A 19,707-nucleotide genomic window follows, 5' to 3' on the forward strand; every position below is an offset into this window, starting at 1 on the left:
TAGCATTTCAGGAATGCTAGGAGCCTCATTATGGCATCATTTGCACAAATTTATTCCAGCAGAATTTCATCTGCCTCCAAGTTCAGATTTGTTTCCTTTATTAATGGTTCAGACAACACATGCGTAATTATTTCCCCATAAGAATAATTCTCATGTGCTTCTGCATTAACTCATGAACACAGGCTCTGGTAACCAAGCATCAATAAATCCAGTTAAATGTGTCAACATTCATGGCTTTTAAGATGACTGCTGCTAAAAAACAAGACATTGAAGAAAGTGTAGTGCAATATGTTTGCAATGAACTACTTGTAAGCAACGTATATCAGACATGTACAGTTTTCTGTCAGAACTAATTTTTTACTTTTAAGTCCCCTAATCTCAGCTGGAACACTCACTTGCCATAAAGGAAACCCATTTAACTACAAACCAAATGAAAGCCTTGTAGCGAGATTACTTGGTACAGAGGCTGCTGCTTTGCCAGGATGAGGCAGGTGGAATGATACTCGGAGGTTAACTGTTTTAAGCGAGAGGTTTGGGTGAATGGGTCATATGTAAGATGAAATGCAGCACAAACCAAAGGAAGGACAAGAAAGAACTTGATGAAGCATACTGCTGACTGTTAAGCTCGTCTTTTACACCTGTGACAAAATATAGTTTGAGAAGGGGAACACTACTAGAGAATAATTTGTTTACACAGAGCTCACATACCTTACTAATATCCCACAAAACTTTCTTTCGAAAGCATGAAAATCTATCATTTGTACAGTTAGGCTCACGTTAAGCTGTAAAAAGCTGCGGTTTGTACCAACCACTAGCCCTTCTTGCGACAAACAGTCCTTCACCTACACACTACTTTCGCTGACAAACCTGTTAAATCATGCAGATCTCAATCCTTCCAGTAAATAAACAATTTGCTGGTACACAATAATGAAAAGCTGGTTTACGCTCCCATTTTTATAGCTTAAGTTTCACATTTTATAGTATTCATTGTTGTTGAGTATTGCTATTTTTTTGCTGATTCACTGTCATTGTGCTATTTCATTTTGTAATTTTGTAGCATGATCTGTGCATTGTCTGTTGCTCTCTATTGCTTGCTGTGTATTTCTTCGCAATATTCGTGTATTACTGGCCTATATGCTCCTGTTTTACCAGTTCAAAAAGCTTTTAGTCTCGCACTCACAGTTTTTGAAAGTGCAGTGTGATAGATACTATTGCATTTTCTGTTTGTTGAGCAAAAGTAAACTTTCTCTGTGCATTTTCATGTCAGTACTATTTTGCTATCATTAATATTCCCCAGAGTCTCCCCGCACGCTATCACTTGCCCTAAAGACAGCCCATTTGGTTGGAAGAAAGATGAACGCCCCTTGCAAATGATGATCAGTGAATAGGCAACAGCAGGAAGTTCACTGTGGAAAGGTATGTGCAGCGATACCCTAGGAGCAACAGCAGTATTTCTTGCCACAACCTTATTCGTTCATTGCACCCACACCTATATTCTTCTGTAGTGTACACACACCCATTGTCAATACGTATACTGCACACTGCTCTGGTAGTCAACCCCCACAGTAATTTGCTGCTTAAACCACAGCATAAAATTCCAGACGTAAAAGAGCTTTGTTCATATCATGACATGCTGCTAAATACCTTTGCATCAGTCTGCATTGTCGAAACGCCTCCTCTTTGAAGTATCAGAAACTGATTCCATTGGCTGCTAAGCCGTGCTAGGGTGAGGTGCACGTGACAGTCCAGTGAAAAATATGGCAGCACCCAGGAAGCCCTCAAAAGAATACATCACAAACTGCAAACCAACAAGCACTTGTGATCACTCTTTATTTTCTGACTGACTGCTTCCTCTCTCAAGGAATCTTTGTAGAAGCCTGACCATGCTTGCGTTAATGTCGTTCGCTTCTCCTTGAAGGCGGACCATTTTTTTGCGCATTTTATGGGTTTTTCTTTCTGCCCGTACTGCTTCCTCTGCTTCTGTTTTGTGGAGGGCAATCAGCTGCTGCGCAGTGGTTGCCGGTCTTTTGTGGCGATGGCGACTCTTTTGAGTTTTGGGTCTGCTACCATTTCTCCCAGCAGTATCTGCACTGCTTCTTCCACCGCCATTGCTGCCACTTGCAATTGCCAGTGCATGTACCACAGGAGTGGTGCTGCAGCTGGCGGAAGCAGCACTTTGCAGGTGGTCCTCTCTGCTTGCTTCTGGAAGCCCATCCTCCCATGACATCACCACTTCTGCACCGTCAGGTGCCTCATTGACGACTGGCAGCTGCACATGACACAACACAGAAAACAGCATGCTTTTAAGATTTGAAAGGAGAGGTTAAAGGCATCCTAAAGAAATGCACTCACCAGCTGCCACAGTATATTGAGAAAAACAGAAGCTATTGACGGCCACGGTGAGGTGGGCATTTCAGCATGGCACTGAGGTTGAAGAGGTCTTTTTTTGGTCTATGAAGAAAGGAAATGGCGCAGTAAATGTCGCACATATTGGTTTACACCTTAACTGAAAGGAGGGAGTGAAAGAAAAAAAGAAGGAAAGAGGTGCCATAGTGGAGAGCTCAAATAATTTCGACCACCTGGGTATCTTTAACGCGCACTGACGTCGCACAGCACACGAGGGCCTTTTGCGTTTTGCCTCCATCGAAACGCGGCCGTGTCTGTACATGGTTTCAAGAGGCAAGTGCCATTTTTGCTCTGCTTTGCCGATGCTCATGGTTGTGGGAGTGGTTTACTCTGCACAACTCCCAAATGTGCTCTTTACTGTCTGCCACTGGCCAGCCTGTCGTAAATCGAAGTACACAGTGCACTGAGAAATGGGTAGTGATGGAATTGTGCAGTGATTTCATGAACTGATAGGCAATGTTGCAAATAGCAAGTCACCTCCATATTTTCCTCAACTCGCCCTTCATCGTTGATGGGCAGGCACCCAAGAAAACTGTGGAGCTGCAAGTAGAACAACCATGGCACACCGGGTGAGCCTGTATCAGTGCCCGTCCGTCTCAGCTGCCTGAAAAAATGGAAATCATTTGAATAAATAATTGTACTGCTTAAATAAAAGACATTGAAGATTGCAATCCGAGCAGTTCGCAGTCTCAGCAGTTATCTTCAGTGCATTAAAGGCCACGGTGCATTCAGCACTGCGAGACTAATATTTCACAATTATGTGCCTAACCAGCAGGCACATGTGCTGGTGAAATTAGTGCAGTTTAAATTTACGATGTTGCTTTAATCCTACCGGTTGCAGTTTTGAAAGTGAAGCCGCAACTGTCGTATTATGGTTCTGCTAATGACATTCAAGTATCTGTGAGGCAGTGCAGAGTGGAACGCGGAAAAGTTATATGAAAGAAATAAATAAATCTGCTCAGTTACTGCCATAGCAGGAGGCCTGAAACGCTGACGCGTGCGTGCAATGCCGACGCGTACCGAAGATGAAATACCGACGCTGATGGCGATGCAGATCGTAGACAATAACAACACAAACGGAGGATGAAGTTGTCATGCAGTTCGATGCACGCGTGCACGAGCAAAGTCAAATTAGAACGACTATACGCCGAGTGACGTGTTTGCTGCCTCTGTCATGTGTCCTTACCCTCGAAAACTTTACGACCTTTACAACATATCTGCAAGATCGTATCGGACACCAGTAATCGCTAGCGACATGTGCTACTGCCGCACATGAGGGGCTATAGCTCAGTTGCACCAGAGTTCTTCAACAGCTTGTTGCACTGAGTAAACAACACCAAGAAAGCGATATTGCACGAGTATTATTCGTTTAAGATCGCACTTACCAGTATTTCTTGTTGAGGTTGTCCATCTTCTGCCTGACTTGCTTGGCAGTGTATGGGCCTTCGCCCGGCGCAAGCCCGGCGTTCAGCGCGTCCGCGATCGCTGCGTATATTCGCGCGTTGCGCGTGTTGCCTCGCAGCGCGGGGAGATGGTCCTCCCAGATGCGTATCAAGGCCGTTGTTGTTGCATCAGGCCAGTTCACACGCCTCTGGGAGGACGACTCGCTTGACATCGGCGTTTCTGCTGCCGCGGGCGCCGCCATCTTGTCGCAAACAGTAGTTAGCCGCAAACAGTAGTTAGCCAGCTCGGCTACGTTAACTGCAGTTAGTGGCGTAACTATGGTTTGGCTTGTCGTGTGAGCACGGCTAACAATAGTTACGGAGAACCGTAGTTACCTTAACTGTAGTTAAGGGCACCCGTGTAAATACGGTATTAGGGTCCTTTCAAGAGCCAATGCAACACAATATTTGTTTTAAGTGCCCAGAAAGCTGCAAGGCACCACGGTGCTCTAATTAAGAGCACAAATTCACCACCCACCTTGATGGAAGCGTGCTCATCCCCGTAGTAGCACAGCGCAACGGGTGCAACGCGCATCGCTGCGCCGTTTCCAAAGGAACCAGTGCCGTCAAACTGTTCCTTAGCAGGCGCCCAGACATCTTCGTATTTTGTTCTGGCCAGAGCTGCAAACACAGCTCTCACTTTGGGGCCATACTCGGACTTCAAGTCTTTGTTTCCAAAGAACTCCTCCGTAAACCTGTAGGCAAGGAAGATTTTCTTTGTTTTCAAATTCAGAGGGCAGTTAAGACTGCTTACGGGCTCTGAAGGTGAAAGCATTAGTGTGTCATCGTGAGCATTCGACCTCGGTGTAGGTTGCGCACTGAAAAATGCATGCAGACGATGCACCTGCCAACTCCAGTGCAAAAACCATTCCAGCAAACCCATAGAAAACCATCTTCCATTGAAGAAACCATTACTCTGGTAAACCAAGGAAAGGAAATCAAAAAAAAGGGAAACGGGGGGAATATTAGTGCCTAGGGGTTTGAGCATCTGCCTCACATACTGGAGATGCAGGATTCAATCCCCAAAGCCGCTGTGTGCCCATCGGGGATACAATGGATACAAGCTTTCCCCTGGTTTGGTGCTCGGCATATTTAAGGTGAAATACTAGGAAAAATGGGTCTATGACCCCATCTCTTGTGGTCCAAAAATAATACTGTGCCACGGCGCTCTCTGTCCACAGATGCCCTCGTGCCATAAAAATTCATCATCAACATCTTTGCTTGCAGAGACTAGTGACTAGCCATCTTGTTAGCACCATACGCTTTTAATATTGCAAGTAACTTAGCCATACTGAAGTTTATTTATCACCTAATTTCAGATTTAGTTATTCACTTAACAGTTAACCTGCGCTCTGACCAAGCAGTTTTAGCAGCTCTACACTGCTGAAAAAGGCCTAAACGCCCTAGATAAATGCCGCAGAGAGACGTAACATCTATACTCCGTCTCACAAGATGTTCACAGCACTACGAAAGGTAGAGCTCTCTTGTCCAATCAGAATGGCACACACTACATTAGTGTGTTCCTATGTGTCTGTCGCCCCACCAATTACTGACAGGTGGCTCCATTCATGTTGAAGACGGCGTGCTAGAAGTTAGCTTCTTTCTACCTCTAGCAGGTGGCGCTTGATGTCTTTTTATTCTTTCATCTGTTTGTTTTTGGACAGGCGGATGCCCGTTCCAAAGGGACTGGCCCCATTTTTTTCCCTTTTTATGGTCACCACCTGTTCATATCAGTTCCTCTGTTATTTTCAATATTCTTGTCATGTGTATATAAATTTATTTATTCCAGCGTGGTCACTACACTATTAAGCTGGGTCGAATGCAGGCCGGGGCAGCCGAATGTCGATGGTGGAGAAATGCAAAACAACCACATGCGCTGCACAAAAGTCAACGCACAAGCAGTCAAAATTAATCCAGAGCCGTCCACTACGGCGTCTGCCATACCTCATGAGAGACGATGTCGTTCTCATTTTCGTTACTCTCACTGCGACAGTACTGAATGGTCCCGACTTTTGAGAGCACGTTAGCACGTTAATGGGGCTCATCTCATCGTCCCCATCACAACTCCATTCAGCTCTGCTGGTTGTGTCGTCCTCCAGGTTGAGAACAATGGCCGGTCCTTGGTCAACAACATCGTCGAAGACGTGGTCCAGTTTCCTCATCCCATCTTCCGCACTAATAACATGCTGCACGTAATTCTTCCATTCCTCAGCAGTCACTTGCATGATGCCTTGCCAAACCAGAGGCGCCCCGTCTTGAAGCTTAAACGTTTTGTTTTGACTGACCACGAAACCCTTGACATCGCTCCAAACAAGCTCTACAGGGTTCACTTGGCAGTGGTAGGGTGGCAGGCGCACAATGAGATGGCCAGCAGCTTTGGCGATGCAGAGCACACGGTATCGGTCCCCACCCGGGTTCATGTGGTTGACAAGCTTCATGAGCTCGGCCTTCACCATGTCGCTACTCCACGCGACACGTTTTCCGGGCAGCCAAATCTGAATGTTCTTTTTTGAGGCTACTCATCCGCCGCACTTAATCCTGCTTCGCAGAATGATATGGAGCGTTGTCCATCACTACAACGCCGCCGGCTTTTTCGGGGACAACATTCGGCTCGCCTTCAACGTCTGCGCTGCCCACTGGTGGCTCGCTCACCTGGGTGCGCTTTGGTGAGCACATTCGTACTTGAACTGACCCCACTCTCGACGCGAAGCACTTCAAGAAGCCAACTGTGATTGCCTGCTTGGAAAAACAGCGCACTGTCGGTGTACGGCACACAGGCAACACAACCGTCTCCGCCGACGCCATGTTGGAAAATGGCGACGCATCACTACCTCGCAGCAGGCCTCTGCACAGCTGTGTTTGTAGGGGCTTTGTCTGTTAATTTCACAGTGTTTGAAGCACTCTCTACCATCTAATTCTACCGGTCCAAACAATGTTTTCGCTTGCTGTGCTTCTTGTTTGATTAATAGTCCTACACAGCTCAAATATTCCAGGGACTATTTTTTGCGTTCCTGCAGCCCTGATTGGACGAGAGAGCTCTACCTTCCGTAGTGCTGCAAACATATTGTGAGACGAAGTATAAGAGTACACACTATAGGCTCAAACACGATAAGAGAAAAATATACTACCAAGCAGCACAAAAACGATTTACATAAATAGCTCAGTAATTTACTATTGGATACATTATCATTCAATGCAGATTAGAAAGAGCAGAGTTAGATTTTTGCCAAAACGTCTGAAAGAGTAATAATTAAACCTTGCAGGTGCTAGTGCTGGTTCTTTAGGGACATATGATATGAAATACTTAAGTACTTTAGAGGATAAGGCCCTGGTTACCTAACACAAGAAATCACATAGGTTCAGAACTACACAATGCCTCGGAGACAGGGATTACACTTGGCTGTTCAGTACAAGCAGTGACTTGGTGCAATCAGGTTCAGTCAGTGCATTACAAGTCCAGGATATCACACAACTACAAAGACTTGCCTCCGTGCGACAACCCTGGCGTCAAAGCCCCTGCAGTCAATCAGCGACTGTGCGAGAGCGTGAGCCATCGCAGTGTCATCTGTGTACTTGTAGTAGCCGCCAAACTTGCGACCTGAAAAGAGGAATTAATTACAAACAGTACACTTCATTCTTAATCAACCAGCTCACAGTACACGGGTTTTGTGGCACGTCAAGCACAGTTACAGAACTGAAACTCCTCAAACCAGAAATAAATGCCATTACATAAATAATACACAGCGAACAGTTTATTTTCTTAGGAGATTAAAAATTTTGCACACAGGCCTAAACTTGAAGCCTAAGAACATTTTGTGTGAGCTACACTTAGCCTAGCAGACATAACAGCACTCTTGGTTCTACCCTCTTGCCTGAGGTCAGCATGGTTTCCGATGCTGCAATGGCTATGTGGCTCATGCTACCCGATGGCCTCCTGTTGTGTAAGCCACCTAAGCAGGAACTTGACAACCTACAGAACAAAACATACTGATGGCTGTTGTTTCTAAAGGAAGACTAAAGGTAAAGGAAAGTACTAATCTGAATGCACTGGAATGCTTTCTAAAGGAAACCACTAATTGCAGTGCACACTGAGTTCTGCTGCCTCAAACAAGACCTAAGCATCCCCACAAATGTTTGACAATTTGGAGGGAATAAGCAAAAAATAAATGTACAGAAATGTGGGCGACGGGCTGGAAAGATTACAGTTCAAAAATTTCCCCTTTAGCGTGGTGCACCAGAGGTGAATCTGCACAGTCTGTTTCTAGTTGCAGACTGGAATAATGAGTAGATCTCGGATAATTTTTTTGTCAAACAACATGTTGACGTTCTGCCAAAAATCATTTGCATGAAAACTAGCTTTTACAAGCTCAGTGCAACTCATGAGAAACACAAAAATCAGGTGTCTGTTCAGGGAGGCATGATGGGGAATTGGGAGATGAGAAAAAAACGGCAGGTGACCGGCAGGGGTAAACTAGCAAACAGACAGGAAGACTTTATTTGCTACTCTATATCCTATACCTATTATCATTCTTTATTTTAGAGTAGAAAAATATCTCTCTGCCCTTAACCTTCTACTACCCGATAGCCAGCGCCTCCGTTTAGGATAGTGACAACCACTGCTCGACCGTGAGGTGCCAATTTGTTTCATGAGAACTGCATGCACATCTGGTATGGACATGGAGTTTCTCAAGTTCCACCTCAACTACGACACTGCTTGATGTGGACAATCCTGCTACCTAGGCAGCCGAAAAAGTGGTGTTTCAGAACAATACTGCAATGCTGTAAAGTGATGCCATAGCTCAAAACAGCGGAAAGGTTAGAACCCTACAAGCAATGCCGAACACTGTGCCAGTGAGAGAAAGCGTGCAAGAGCATGGCCTCCCTTCCCTCTTCTTGTAACCTAGGAGATTCCTCCCATTTCCTGCCAACGAACGGCCTAACACCATTCGTTTCCACCGAATGTCACTCTAACAGCCGCCACTGAAAGAAGAAAAAACAAACAGACAAAAGGGAACGCACGTGAGTCTTCTGTAAACCTGCGGCCGGCCATATGATCGGCTCGAACTGACTTGGTCCGGATACGGGTCAGAAAGTAGTCCAGCTCTGATGTGGGCAGCACGTGGCGGCGGGGCAGCTCTTCAAATGGCGAGCCCAGGCAGTCCCCGATCAGAGCTCCAACCATGCAGCCCTGGTACTTGGCCCTGAGCCCAACGGAGACATCTAGGCTGCAAGGAATACGCCGGATCAGAAGTCAGGTTTGGGGCTATGGTAGGATGCAACTTAAAAAAACAGTAGTTACTACCACTGGGCCACGGTCTGCGGAGTTTTGTATTACTCCGCTGGCCAATCGGAACAGTAAATGAAGTCAGCTTTTTAATGTTTGACTATATCAAACAATCCACGTATCAAAATCCTAGAGGTCATAATTTTATTTCTCTGACAAGTCTAAGTAACAAGAAACGTTTAAGCAGTGCACTACTTTTTCGTCATGGAGGAATTCTGTGTGCGGAGGCTGAATGTGGGTGGAGCTTCACTGCAGACTTAAGTTGTATCCAACTGTAGTTGATCAATGGTCACGTCGACTGGGTGGCGTGTAGAAACAAAAGGCAATACGACATACAATAAATGATATGTACTGGAACTATCCATGTTGTTTGGTGTGCGTTGTGTCCCCATTCATTTCGGCATTGCACAGACAAATGAAATAAATGGAAAGTAACCATAAAAACAAGTGCAGAAGGCCTTGGCCACGCATAATTGCCTTCATTCATAAATTCGGAACATCCAGCACTGCACTCTACTAATCACACGAAGTTCCAAGCTGACATAAGTGCATTCCCAAATCTGATCTTTCTATCAAATAATATTCAAATGATAAGGTTAAAGGTACAAGATGTCGAATCACATGTCACATAAGACATCTTGTCTGGCTGGTTAAGACAGAATAAATTTCTCGATGAGACGTAGTTAAGGTCCATGTTTTAAGCAGAGCTTGATGATTTCATTCGAAATGTCCCCAGGAATTACTTTACTCTGGAACAGTCACATAGAATTCTACAAAAGAATACACACTACAGTGCTCAGAGCCCAGAATAAAGAAGCAAATAAACATTCTTAACCTGATAGCAATGCATGTAGCAATTATATATACTGCATGTTTTAGCTTTAAATCATGTTTAACTTTTAAAAGTACATCTGCACAGTTCAACCTTAACATCTCACAAAGCAAAAACTAGAGTACACTGCACAATGAGAAATTTTTTCAGACTGCCATAAAGTTTGACCCTGAAGCCAGAGCAATCCAATGCAGCAGCTGATGATGAAGTCTTTTATATACTTGCTATATCACACAGCCACACACAATACACTATACGTAGTGTGAATGAATTTACAATTACAGGAAACCTTCATGAAGTAGATGATCATATTTTATACACATTATATCTCAGCTTCAAACTGATGCTATTTCTATGTAGTGAATCCCAATCCAATGTGAATGTACCATTGAAAATTCAAGTACTAATTTTAGCATTTTTCTCTGCAATACCTCACAGTACCTACTGCACTAGCGTGAGTGAAAGCGAAGCCAATTCAACTGTTGTGAAATGACAGTAAATTAATTAAAAATTACTAATTAGCATTATTGAAACGAAATGTCTGTTGCAGAATCCTAGCCACCTCTATCTCGAATTAGTTGCATGTAACACTGAGCACATTCTTCACTTTGCTAAAGAATTATGTTGGCAATACTATTTGTACCCGAAAATACAAAGCTGATGAAATGCAATGCAGCGAGAAAACAGGGATGAAAACACACAGTCGACAGGACGGACACCAAACTACCAACTACCTAGAAAAAAAACACTTACAACAACACAGGAGTACACATAGCAGCAAAAAAAGAACCGGAACTGATTCAAATAACAATAAGATATAGAGAGCATAAAAAAGCAGACTTATTGGTCGATCAAAAGACAAACTATAAAGAGAAATGATCGAAGCATATTTGATCAAGCAACGGGGCCCTACATGCTTGAGCAAGCCATCGGTGTCACTAACTGATGAAGAGATTTCTTTTCTGAATGGTGCAATATCTGCGTTTGATTCTCTTTGATCTTTCTTTACAATCCGTGTGCTTTAATGTTATTTGAGCGAGCTCCAATCCTTTTTTGCTTATATGCACACTCCTGTATGGTTGTAAGCATTTTTTTCTAGATAATAAATCAGTTCATAGTTTGGTGCCCGTCTTATCCACTGTACACTTTTGTCCTTGTTTTCTCATATCACTGCATTGCATCAGCTATGCCTCATCACCGACTAGATCAAACCAAACTCCTGCTGGCTCATAACACACCGTTGCCATAGTGTAGTTTATTTCACGTTATCCAAAACTGCCATTTCCGGTTTGTACCTTTAGTCAAAAAAGACAAGCTAACTTTCTTACAGTCTGTGTAAGCGGGTGCCAACCAACCTGCCTCTGCCTCTCGAATTCTTGTGATGTCCAATAATGTCATAATGCTAACATGAAGGTTACATATAGTTAGCTCCTAAGTGATATTATATTGATTATCTTTTCCATTTGCTTTAAGGATCATGAGGAAACATAAATAACATGCAACACAAGCCACACAAAACAATTACAAGAGTAAAAACCAAATGGGAATCAAATTTATCTCATCTCTACCTTTGGCAGTAGAGTACAGGGGAAGAAAATGTTCTTGGGTGCTGAATTCTTTCTAGAGCTTCTTTTTTCCTGGCACCAAGTCCTCTGCCCCTCTGAGAGACTCTCCCGCTGCACAGAATAAGTCCACAGGAGAAAAAAGAACTGTTACTTTCCACATCCCAATAGGCACTGGAACTCCCATGGGTGTCCTGCGGACATCAGGACATCCACAGGACGTCAATGGGAGTTTTAATGTCCACCGAGATTATTCACAAATTGCTTACCATCTAAGAAATAAATGTGTGTAAAGAGGAATAAAAAGATTTTAAAGATTAGGAGACCAGTTGGGAAAGAAAAAAACAGGTCAATACAGTGACCAAAATACACATACAAACCTCAACGAACTAAGCAGTGCATCCAGTTAAGCTGTGTTTTCAGGTGTCATAAAAATTAAGTCATTAACTGAAGACTGCATTCACGGTCTTGTGAATGTATGTTCCGCCAAAATTGTACAGCAAGAGCTGTTATCGAGAGCCCACCCTAAGCCATTGTGTAACTGAAGCCTGTTGTAATTTGTTGCACTCATGCAAGTGAATCAAATCCAAGCCAAGGCAAACCAAGCCAAGAGCCAAGCCAAGAAAAGGAGCAGAAAGAAAAGGAAGGACAAAAAAAAGAGAACGAGAGAGAAAGAAGAGAAAAGGGAGGTAAATGAAGGAATGCAGTCGTGGAGACAGAAATGGAAACAGAAAAGATTTACTGGCTAAGCAAGGCTACAGCTTAGTCAAAACATCATGGCCTTCGCCGAATGCTTCAATTAAGCTGTAACCTTGTTTAGCCAGTAAGTTTTTAAAGAAAGACAAGATGCCTGCATAAAAAAAATCAATTTGTGAGATATGCAATACTTTGTAAAAAAAATTTGCAAGAAAGGAAGTAAAGATGAGGAATAAGAAAGTAAAGATGCCGCAATTTTTCAATGAAAAAATACTGCTTTTCTGAAGGATCCTAAATATTGGAAATGTAGATTCTAGAAATTTATAATCTGGAAAGTCTGCCAAATTCCTTGTAGTAATTGCACGTCAACTGTTCTAATGCCTGGCACAGCTTCACATTTTGATGTGCAAAGCAGAAAACAAATTTGCATCACTCATTTTAGGAGAAGACTACCCTCAAGGATGATAAATTTATTCACTTACCTTTTAGGCAATGAGTAACAAGGCATTACATACAGAGGGAATGCAAATATCAAATTACAAATGTGACAAAATTACAGATTAGACACTATCGAAGAATATAACTGAAATTGAGGCACCAAAACTGAAACACCAAGTGGCACTCCTCAAAAACGCAAGCAATAAAAATTTCTGAAAACAAACATTGTCTATGCATGATGCCTGTTGTCTCCTTTCTATGACATAGCTACGGATTTCTACCATGACAGTTTTGATAAAACATTTCTCACGATTCGTCGTGCATAGTAACTAGTATATTCAGGTGCAGTTCCATTTCCTTTCGCACGGTATAGTTATTTCTGGCTACACAAAAATAAAGGGGGTCTTGACAATTTTTACAGCCAAGGCAAGCCAAGCTACGACAGAGAAGAGAAAAAAAGGAGAGATGATAGAGGAAGAAGGAGAGAATGAAGAGAATAAAGGGGAGAATATGGAGGGACAAAGCAACTCTTGCCGCATGTTTATACTAAGCCATAGCCTTTTATCTAGTAATTTTTTAACATGTTAATTAAAACCTATCCAACCTTGAGTCAACATGATTTATATCTGAGCCAAATACATGTATTCTAAGCACGGCACATGATTGGTAACCTTGCTGTAAAGATTGCTTGCAGTTTCCTGTGGATATTTCAAACGCTCGCCATCTTTTGTCCATATCCCCAACGTAATTTCTAAACAATCCCTAAACCTTAAATCTGACGGGAGACAGCTGACTGCAATTGGTTGCATTCTTTCAGCACCAAGAATAGTAGCTGCCAATGGGCGCACAGCAACAGAGAAAGCAGGCCGTGTAAAATGCAATGCAGTTGAAACAATGAAATGTCGTTTTTACACAAGACAACAAAAACCTTAAGGTGCAGCGTGTGACACAGCGCTGATACTAAACACCTTCGAAATATTCTTGTAGTAGGTTTTTCTGCAAGTGGTGTTCTTGTATACTCAACATATTTTGCAACTTTGATAAAAGATGCTTTGGAGCCTCTCCAGGATGAGATGCTCCTCAGAAACCAGTTCTTAATGTTTGTGATGGCTGAATGAAACTGGCACAGCTTTCGCAGCATAATTTCCTGTCTTCAACTCAGCTTTTAGCTAGCGATGAGCCTTGATTTTAATTTTATGCTGTTCATATTCACAATGGAAATAGATGTGCATTTGTACTAGCTAGAGAGAGAATAAACATTATAATAGTGTAGTGATACTGAGAAAAGATTGTTACAAAATATAACTACGATGGTTCATGTAAATCAAAGTGTACAATGGCAGAAAAAATTTTTCGAATGCATTGCATGCGCTACCAGAGAAAGATCTTTAAACTAATGCTTCGAAAACTATAACAGACACTTACCGTAATGTGCTCAAAATATTCACAAGTTTCAGCACAATTTAACTATACTCTGCATGTTCATATGCATGTCCATGCAAAATTAAATGAAAACTGTATCACTTTGTGAACAATACTGACATTTACAAATCTGGACGACAGCCAAAAATTGCAAAGAAAAATATGCATTGAATGTTTTAGAAGGTGTTTAGAAAAAATAAATTTGTACAACCATATCAAAAAAAAAATCTGAAACTACGCACCATATAAAAGTTACTTTCGTGTGCAAGCCATGCAGATTATAGTGACTGTATGTGCGTAAGAAATTTCTTACAAAAACTGCAACAGCAGCTTAGTGAAATCTAAACAGCACTGATGAATAAAATATTACACCAATCCAAGCAGAATATCAGGCCCTATATACATAAAGTGACCCATTGACGATGTAAGTAACATTGCTCAGAATTTTATTCAGGAAATTCTAAATTGCTTATTCAAATTTAAGAATTACTTTCCATACAATGCACAGCATCACTACAGTACCAGAAGATGCAGACATCACTTTTTTTTTACTAATGAAAACAAAACTACCAACCTGCTTCCATTTGATTCTTCTTTACAAAATGATGACATCAGGTGCTATGGTCGTTCAACTCCTCACTACATGTGGCAAGAGCAAAATAGTAAAGATTGCAGTCAGAACCCCTGCAGTTAATGCATGAATGACATTCACAAAAGAATGCAGAGAAAAGGAGTGGGTAGAAGACACACTGTGACACTTCATAGCCTCACCTCAGTAGAAGCCTGGCGTATCCACAAACACACAAATGCATGCAAGCTAGAGATACAGTCAGCTACATGAAAACACTGTCTTGAGTGAACGCAAAGAGTACTCTTACTGACAACTGCACTACACAGTCGAGGCTTTTGCAGTGTGTGTTTGAATTGCTGTCAATGCAAGCAATTATGTGCTCTTTAAAATGGTTGTGAGACGACACACCATAGCAAGTGTATCACGACTGTTCTTCCTTTTCATTTAAATAGATGTTAAGATGATGTTGGCATCCTACATCAGATCCAACTACACTTTTTCTCATTACATAATCGAGCTAGAGCCCCCCAAAGATATGTATGGCACTGAAACGCCATGAACGCAATTCCAAAAAAGAATATACCGGCACTGTCAGATGATTTAAGCACAACACACTAATTATACTAAGGGGCAATGAAGACAAGACAAAAAAACAATCAAGGTGCCTTTTGATCTCATGTCTCTTCTCTGTTGCAACATTTGTCCAATTAATCCCGTAACCACTTTCAACAAGCCTGTAGCTCATCCACGCAAGTGTGATAAACTTCGTTTTGTATGAACTGAGCTCAGTTCACTGCTGCGTGTTTACAAATGAAATCTTCAGGCAGAGTTTGGACATTCATTTCTGCGCTCGCACCTGCAGTAGCAACTAGCCCAACAATATACAGGGCACGAAATTCATGACAGATTGCAAAGACATAGGCAAAAAGCCCCGTATATGTAAGACAGGACATATGCCAAACGTATCATTGACAAGACGTATGTGCTACGTACTGAAGACAGGCAAAATATCCAGCAATGTGCACGACAAGACTCGCACTAAAATTAGGTCCTGCTTAGTTCATATCCTGCATTAGAATACAGCCCAGAGGTGCACGAAATCACTTTAGTTACAAATGCAACGCAGCAAATGCTCAATACTCTTCCAAAACACTTAACGCCTCTATAAGGACAGTTAAAGCATGTACTGCAAGTCTTGGTAAAGCATGTACAGGCCCGGCAACCTCTGCACATCCCTCATGTTACGCCAGGTCTACAGCAAGAGAAAACTGCCCCTCGTTCATCGCCTGCCCACGGACTCTTCTTACACGCTGGCATGGCTGCTTAAGATTTATTCTGTCATGTTGCCCGTCCTAGCCACACCTTGAAACAAAGCAGCAGACGATGCGAAACACCACGTTCAGGTCCCTCCGATCCTGCGCTGCTTTGCTTCGATGCATGACCACGTCGGACACACTGTCACTCCAAAGAGCGTGGCCACATGCTCGCGTGTTCACCCTAAGTGTGGACAGCCCTGTACAGCATTTTGTGACAAGCATGAGACGCTGCTGTGAAGCTGCCGCGGGACCACACTGTTTGCACTGCACTCCCTAAGGGTTCACAAACTGAGTGATGCATAGCAGCAAAGCAACACTCAAAGTTCTTAGAGCACACTGGCCTTCTGGTACAGTGTTCTTGTTTTGTTTTTTTTATCACAAGACACAGCTACTTGGAGCAGTTACCAACATGTTGCATGCAAAGTTAGCACCGTCTGGAAATTAACGCTACCACCCCTATTATCAGCCCAATCCTCCTCACACTTCATAATTTCCATTACATAGGTACCAACCAAGTTGCTTGGCCTGATCTCTGGGCTTTCTAACAATCTGCACCTTCTCTCTGGCATTGTTGGAAAATAAATTTGATTTGATTTGATTGTCAGTGTTTTGCATCATATCACACCTCCAGCCTCTTTCAAAACTCTCATACCTAATCTTCTCTAGATACTCCCCCCTTCTCTTCCGACACTGTCTTGCATGTTCTTTCTTGTAGCTTCTCACCCTCTTCAAACATACGCTTACTCATTCTACCCCAGAGGGCTGGCTGACAGATGCATTCACATTAATTGGCACCCAACACGCAGACCCTTGTGCACACAGCTTTAGAGTTGTACCGATTGGTAAGCTTGTCCCACCCTAAATGCCTGTTTCCCTGTATGGCTTTCTTCTAATGCAACTGCTACTACTGGCCATGGAGCCAAAATTTTTGATGTAGGTAGCATTCTTCTGTTCGAGGACATCGCTACAAATGGGCTATGTGTGGCCCGTTTGTAGCAATGCAAAGAAGGCGCCACTTTCTCTGAGACTCTGATTAGACCACACTGTAATGGGTACTGTTATAGGCAAGATTGCACTGTAAGCTCGCCCTGTTATTTAAAAAGAGCTCCACGTGAAAGCGGCCCCAAGGTACAGTCCGCATACAGGAATGTGGAACCATACATTTGAGCTAATGCAGAACAATGCTCAGGTCTTAGCAGTATTTTCAAGGCAAGCAATTTGGGCAATCGCGTTACACATTTTGCGCAATGTGTAATACATATCCAGGGACGGCGCTAAGGAGAGGTGAGGGGTAACAGGCAGCACCCAAAATATCTGCTGGGCACTGCCTTCAGTTTGTGACGAGGTGATTTTATTCACAAAGTGCCCTAAACGTCCTATTTTGTACATTCAATCGTGGCTCTCGTTGATCTTTATGAGGAACAATGCCCCGAGGCATCATGCTGGCTGAAAATTTTACTTCACAATACCCTCCACCGCTGCGCCACCCACTTCAAATATCTAAGTGCCATTCATGCACACATCACCTTGGGTAAGAGGAATGAGGCGCGTCTCATTTTTAGGCTGTACACTAAAACGTCAGTTGCCTCATTTCCTGAAAAAATCACAATCATTTTTGCAAGCCACCAATATGAAATTTCGTGAAAAAGCTCTTTTGCTTTTTCTCCCTTACATGCCAATGAACGACTGCTCTCGTCCTGACTGAAGCTTTTCACACAGCAGCAGCAATGCTGGCGAATCGCTCAGTACTGCCTAGGGCGCAAAGTAGATGTTATGGCATGTGATTCCACTGCAACTAACAATTTCACATGCAATAACTTGAATTTCCTTTGCTCCTTCGATGCAGTACACAAAACACTGATGTAATTGTCTTCTTATATGGCATCAACAATAAACCGCAGAATGGACAGGAGACCTGGGACATTGTGAACTGCTTTGCTAGAACTGCTGGAAGACCTCTCAAAACATTGGGCACTAAGGTATGAATTCTTGGTAAAAAGAGCAGTCATGGAGGACATAAACATTCAATCAGAAAACATTTATACACCGCACTGTTGAGCTGTTCTTCAAACGTGGGCCCACTTTGATCAACTAACACTTCATATAGAGTATGGTCGGATGTGTTGCCAAACGAAAGAGAGAGTGGCATATCTCTACACACACTACACACTACTTGTACTATCGTGCCGAAATGAAACGCGAACACATCACGTGGCTATTGGTACAGCCTGCGTCGTCTAGCAGTGCCCGCAGTAAGCTTGTTCTGACGTGTGCGCTGGGTTCGTAGCTTCGTCCCCGAAAGCCCTATGCATGCGCCCCGTTTATTACAGCATCGTGAACCCCTTCAAGCGCTGGCTCTTTCGCTCTTTGCCGATCGCGTTATTTCGTCACGCATATGAAGACGAAAGTTCGACCATACAAAGTCACTGACGTCAAGCCGAAGTAGCCATCGCTGGCACCTTCATGACAGTTCATTAGGCCGCCTAAGATTATAAGCGTTGGTCGGTAAAAGGGTAGGAAAGGGCAGCGCCATCCCGTTAGCCCGAACCAGGTACGTCGGAATGAACAACAAGCTAGGCGGCTAGCGCGAGCAGCTTGATCGTGTGCACGGCGCGGGCTTACCTAGTTTACTACACGTGCTGCTAAGACGATGCGGGCTGTACCAAGAGCCCCGCGGTCCCGTGTTCGCGTTTCATACCGGCACGATAGTTAATCCGTACGAATCGCGTTCCGCGTAGTTTTCATTTATTGCGCTCACCCGCGCCCAATAAAGAAGCATCGTGGCTTTGAATGCGTATTTCTTGCCTCCCAGTAGCAGTGATCTAAAAGCACTCAAAGGACAAGCTGGAAAACCGTGGACAAATAGTTGGATGAACTCCCACTTCACAGCGGAGTGGAAGCTCATTGTGCGAGGCGACGGCTTCGAGACTCGTGTGACTGCAGCTCGCAAGCGCGTCATGTTACAGCAACACTTCGTGCCCTTATATCTCGCTCTGCTGCAGTATGTTTGCACGCACAATTAAAGCACACGTGCTCTACGGACTACTGCGCACGCTCCGCGCTTGAGCCACACAAATCGAAAAGCGCTTACCGGCAATCCAACGGCCACGCCCGAGTGTCAGGCAGTGAAAAAGAAACTACCGTGCTTTCAATATTAGCGCCTGTTGGACTTTGCTCTTTAACGGTTTGAGGTTTAAGGTTGATGGTGATGATAGTTGCGTCGGTTCCCCCTCTTTTTTTTTAACAATCCAAGAAATTTTATGTCTTTATTTTTATTTATTTAATAGCAGCAGCAGACAATATGCAACGACTTATATAGGGGCAGAGGTTAAAACAATAAAAGGCTTGACAAGGCCTGTGGCCATGCCTGTGACCCTCTGACCCTAGAAATCACTGATAGAACGTTGCGCTTCCTGAAATCGCGCAAGATTTAAAACGCGACATTTGACACTATCGAATTGTTACCTGAACGCATCACATAAAGATTTTGAACAGCACACACTATCGTAAAGTTGCATGAAAATGCATTATAGAGCACCGAAGAAGAAAAGATAATTTGCACTTATAACTTGTGAAAAACCTCCTACATAATGAATAAAATTGCTTGTATGAACACAATGAAATTCTGATCGTAATTAGGTTGCTCACAAATCACAGCCACAATGAGTGAGTGTTAAATCTAATGAGTGTAAAACAGAACGAAACTGAAACCAACGGTGAAAACCACAGTATCCCGTC

The 19,707-nt window shown here is 43.3% G+C and overlaps 2 protein-coding genes across 2 annotated transcripts in view; both read right to left on the minus strand.

The window, feature by feature from the left end:
- The window catches only part of LOC149347063 (ADP-ribosylhydrolase ARH3-like), a 28,510-nt gene extending 9,214 nt beyond the window's left edge, over window positions 1–19,296 (minus strand). The window contains exons 1-6 of the mRNA XM_089586849.1: window positions 19,061–19,296; window positions 14,657–14,721; window positions 11,533–11,640; window positions 8,868–9,073; window positions 7,335–7,446; window positions 4,327–4,543 (exon numbers count right to left, since the gene is read on the minus strand). Coding sequence (XP_089442975.1) covers window positions 4,327–4,543; window positions 7,335–7,446; window positions 8,868–9,073; window positions 11,533–11,640; window positions 14,657–14,694 — 681 coding nt within the window. The 5' untranslated portion in view covers window positions 14,695–14,721; window positions 19,061–19,296. The remainder of the gene's footprint in view (window positions 1–4,326; window positions 4,544–7,334; window positions 7,447–8,867; window positions 9,074–11,532; window positions 11,641–14,656; window positions 14,722–19,060) is intronic.
- LOC149347064 (uncharacterized) lies at window positions 633–4,051 on the minus strand. The gene is made up of 5 exons (XM_089586023.1): window positions 3,922–4,051; window positions 3,792–3,849; window positions 2,884–3,010; window positions 1,883–2,269; window positions 633–638 (listed from the first exon to the last, which is right to left on the minus strand). Exons 1-5 carry the CDS (start codon window positions 4,049–4,051, stop codon window positions 633–635), a joined length of 708 nt encoding a protein of 235 aa, XP_089442149.1.
- Window positions 19,297–19,707: the final 411 nt, after the last annotated feature.

The sequence above is a fragment of the Amblyomma mixtum genome, chromosome 4 (genome assembly GCF_055824585.1).
Source record: "Amblyomma mixtum isolate Tamu chromosome 4, ASM5582458v1, whole genome shotgun sequence".
Taxonomy (NCBI): domain Eukaryota; kingdom Metazoa; phylum Arthropoda; class Arachnida; order Ixodida; family Ixodidae; genus Amblyomma; species Amblyomma mixtum.

Coding starts and splice junctions, on each gene's coding strand:
- LOC149347064 (XM_089586023.1), bottom strand. CDS start 4,051: ATGGCGGCGCCCGCGGCAGCAGAAACGCCGATGTCAAGCGAGTCGTCC. Junction 3,850..3,921: donor CCATCTCCCCGCGCTGCGAG/GCAACACGCGCA, acceptor CGCCGGGCGAAG/GCCCATACACTGCCAAGCAA. Junction 3,011..3,791: donor AACCTCAACAAGAAATACTG/GTAAGTGCGATC, acceptor CCATTTTTTCAG/GCAGCTGAGACGGACGGGCA.